The sequence below is a fragment of the Trachinotus anak genome, unplaced genomic scaffold (genome assembly GCF_046630095.1).
Source record: "Trachinotus anak isolate AG129_WGS33_773 ecotype Australia unplaced genomic scaffold, CSIRO_AGI_Tana_v1 ptg000031l, whole genome shotgun sequence".
NCBI classification, from domain to species: domain Eukaryota; kingdom Metazoa; phylum Chordata; class Actinopteri; order Carangiformes; family Carangidae; genus Trachinotus; species Trachinotus anak.
The window spans coordinates 8637501-8640000 of NW_027273882.1; the positions used below are offsets into that span (position 1 = coordinate 8637501).

The 2500-nt window shown below is 47.9% G+C and overlaps 1 protein-coding gene across 2 annotated transcripts in view; it reads right to left on the reverse strand.

Annotated features, from left to right (window-relative positions):
- Positions 1–2500, reverse strand: part of galnt14 (UDP-N-acetyl-alpha-D-galactosamine:polypeptide N-acetylgalactosaminyltransferase 14 (GalNAc-T14)) — a 121850-nt gene that overhangs the window by 1972 nt on the left and 117378 nt on the right. For both annotated transcript variants that reach the window (XM_071467887.1, XM_071467886.1), the window contains one exon: positions 1–237. This exon is cut by the window's left edge and continues 1972 nt beyond it. In XM_071467887.1, the coding sequence (XP_071323988.1) occupies positions 79–237 (159 nt within the window). In that variant the 3' untranslated portion in view covers positions 1–78. The remainder of the gene's footprint in view (positions 238–2500) is intronic.

The following is a 2500-nucleotide window of genomic DNA, read 5'->3' on the forward strand; positions in this document are numbered from 1 at the left end:
GTCTCTGCCCAGGTGTTTGAGGGCGGAGAATGGGTGACGGGGCAGATTTTTGCAGGTGAAAGGTCACAGGGTCAGGGGTCAGGAGAAGGGGACCTCCCATCTCTGTGTGTACGCGCTCAGTTCACAGGGGCTGATGACCAGCATTCGTGAAGAGTCCATCCCGTCCAGAGCCATCTCCGAGTCCAGACAGAACCGGGAGACCAGGTGCTCCAGGTGAGTCCCCGACTTCTGCCACCGCTGCAGAGGAGAAACGAGAACATAAGATACTGTCTGAAATATGTTCATTCTATCCCACTTTTCTCTCTTTGTAAAGGTCAAAGGTTTGATGCCACAAACATGAACTGGACAAGTGTGTACGGCTCAATACAGCAAACATCAAACCAACAATCAGCTTTTAGTCGGATTGTCCTGCTTGTCATGGATTCAGCACAGTGTCGTAGTGAAAGCAGGTGATGCTGCAGATACACAGAGCAGACGTAGACTCTCTGTTGTAGCTGCTGCTCAGAGGATCCTGTCGATGCAGAAACCTGCAGCCACTCCAGGTGTCTCTGAAAAGGTCTGCAGTCATGCTCAGCAGAGCAGGGGTATTACTGTACGACCAAGGTGAGATACGCAAAGAAACATGAATCTGCATGAATTTGCAATGAGATTCAGTGTCACTCTCTGCTCACACAGAAAGAACAGAAAGTCTCAAACAGATTCTGAGAAGAACTTCATGATTCCTTCAGGAACCCAGATACTGTGTAAAATACAGGATACACAGAGAACACAACATCACAGCATCTCAGCCTCACTCCTGACCAAGAAGCTGAGACACGAGTGAGGAAGGATGGAGCAGAGACTGACAGACAGTTTGTGTTAAGTTCTGTTCATGGGCAAAAGGATGGTTTTATACTCAGAATATTTTTCTTAAAATTCAATAAGAACAAAATCACTGAAGCGCTGGAATCACAAAGATCAAGCTAAAATACTTTCATAGTGATTCATGGAAACAAGGAGGGGTAAAGTCAAAAACGTGAATTCTGTGATTACATTTTGTTTGGGACAAATTATTATCACATTCACTGTGGATTCACGTGTTCTCCTTTCACACACTGCAGCTCCTGAAGGAGCCGGGACGGACTGACAGCTGACCGGACTCTGCACAGAGCGACGGTGTTTCTGCAGAGCTGCACTTTATCCTCACACTGATCCACTGACGGCGGCCAGCAGCTCGGACTGAGGCTCCATTACAGCCGACAAGGTGTGACTGCTGCTGGTCGCCACTAGGTGGAGGCCTCTGCTGACTATTGCTTTAATCAGTGGTTCTCTGAGGAAGCAGGCTCTGTGCAGAGAGTGTGTGTGTGTGTGTGTGTGTGTGTGTGTGTGTGTGAGAGAGAGAGAGAGAGAGAGACAGAATGTGCTCGTGCATGATTCATAGCTGGAAAACAAAGCAGCAGATATGATCAGACATGAAAAGAGTCTTTTATCCAGCTTTGGGTCTGAAACCCAGTCATGGGGGGTGGAGGGTGGGGGGGTGAGGGAGAGAGGAGCAGATTGACAGATAAAGAAAGAGAGAGAGAAGTGAGGAGAAAATAGACAAGAGAGCAGAACACAATCTACACATCTGTGTGTGTGTGTGTGTGTGTGTGTGTGTGTGTGTGTGTGTGTGTGAGATATCTCTATGCGTATTTTTGTGCACATGTGTTTGTGTGTATGTCGGCAGTGAGCGGCCATATTGTGTTAGCAGAGCCTCTGAAGCGAATCACTGTCATGTAGACCCACCTCGATCTCATAAGACCATGTAACAGCACACACACAGACACACACACACACACACAGACACACACACACAGACACAGACACACACACACACAGACACACACACACACACACACAGAGGTATAGAACTGTGTTGTGGGTCTTCGCCTGCACTGTCAAGACAACACGCTCGTTACAGCGCGCCGATGGGCTGCAGAGCTTTTTAATTGAAAAAAAAAGACGGAGGGATAATTAAAAGTAAATCAATTAGTATTCACCTCATTACTGAGCTGCAGTACTTCCTGTGAGAGCAACACATCTGTCTTTACATTTTATTTACAGATGTTACAGTTCTTCTGCTCCTCTCCAGTGAGGGAAAGATGAAAGGAGCCTATCCCAGGATGCACTGGGGTCAGGCTCAGGTGAACATGGATTGACCTCATATTTCATGACTGCTGAGCAGGGGCGGAGCCAGACACTGTAAACATTTGGGGCTAAGCTCAAATGTTTGTTGTCGGGCGACCTGCAGATGGAGATGTTTCCCCGGTGGATAAGAGAGCTCCGGTGATTTGCCTGTGATGGGATGAAGCTCCGGTGAACGTCCTTCTCTGGACATCAGACGTCCAACAGACGTGAAGCGTCAGGGACAAAAATGAGCCAAACAATCTGTTTCCTGCTGTGTTACGTGCCGCAGTGGAAAACAGCTGATTCAGCTTCGTCACAGCTCCTCTCGCTGAGTTTGACAACTTCTGCCACCAAC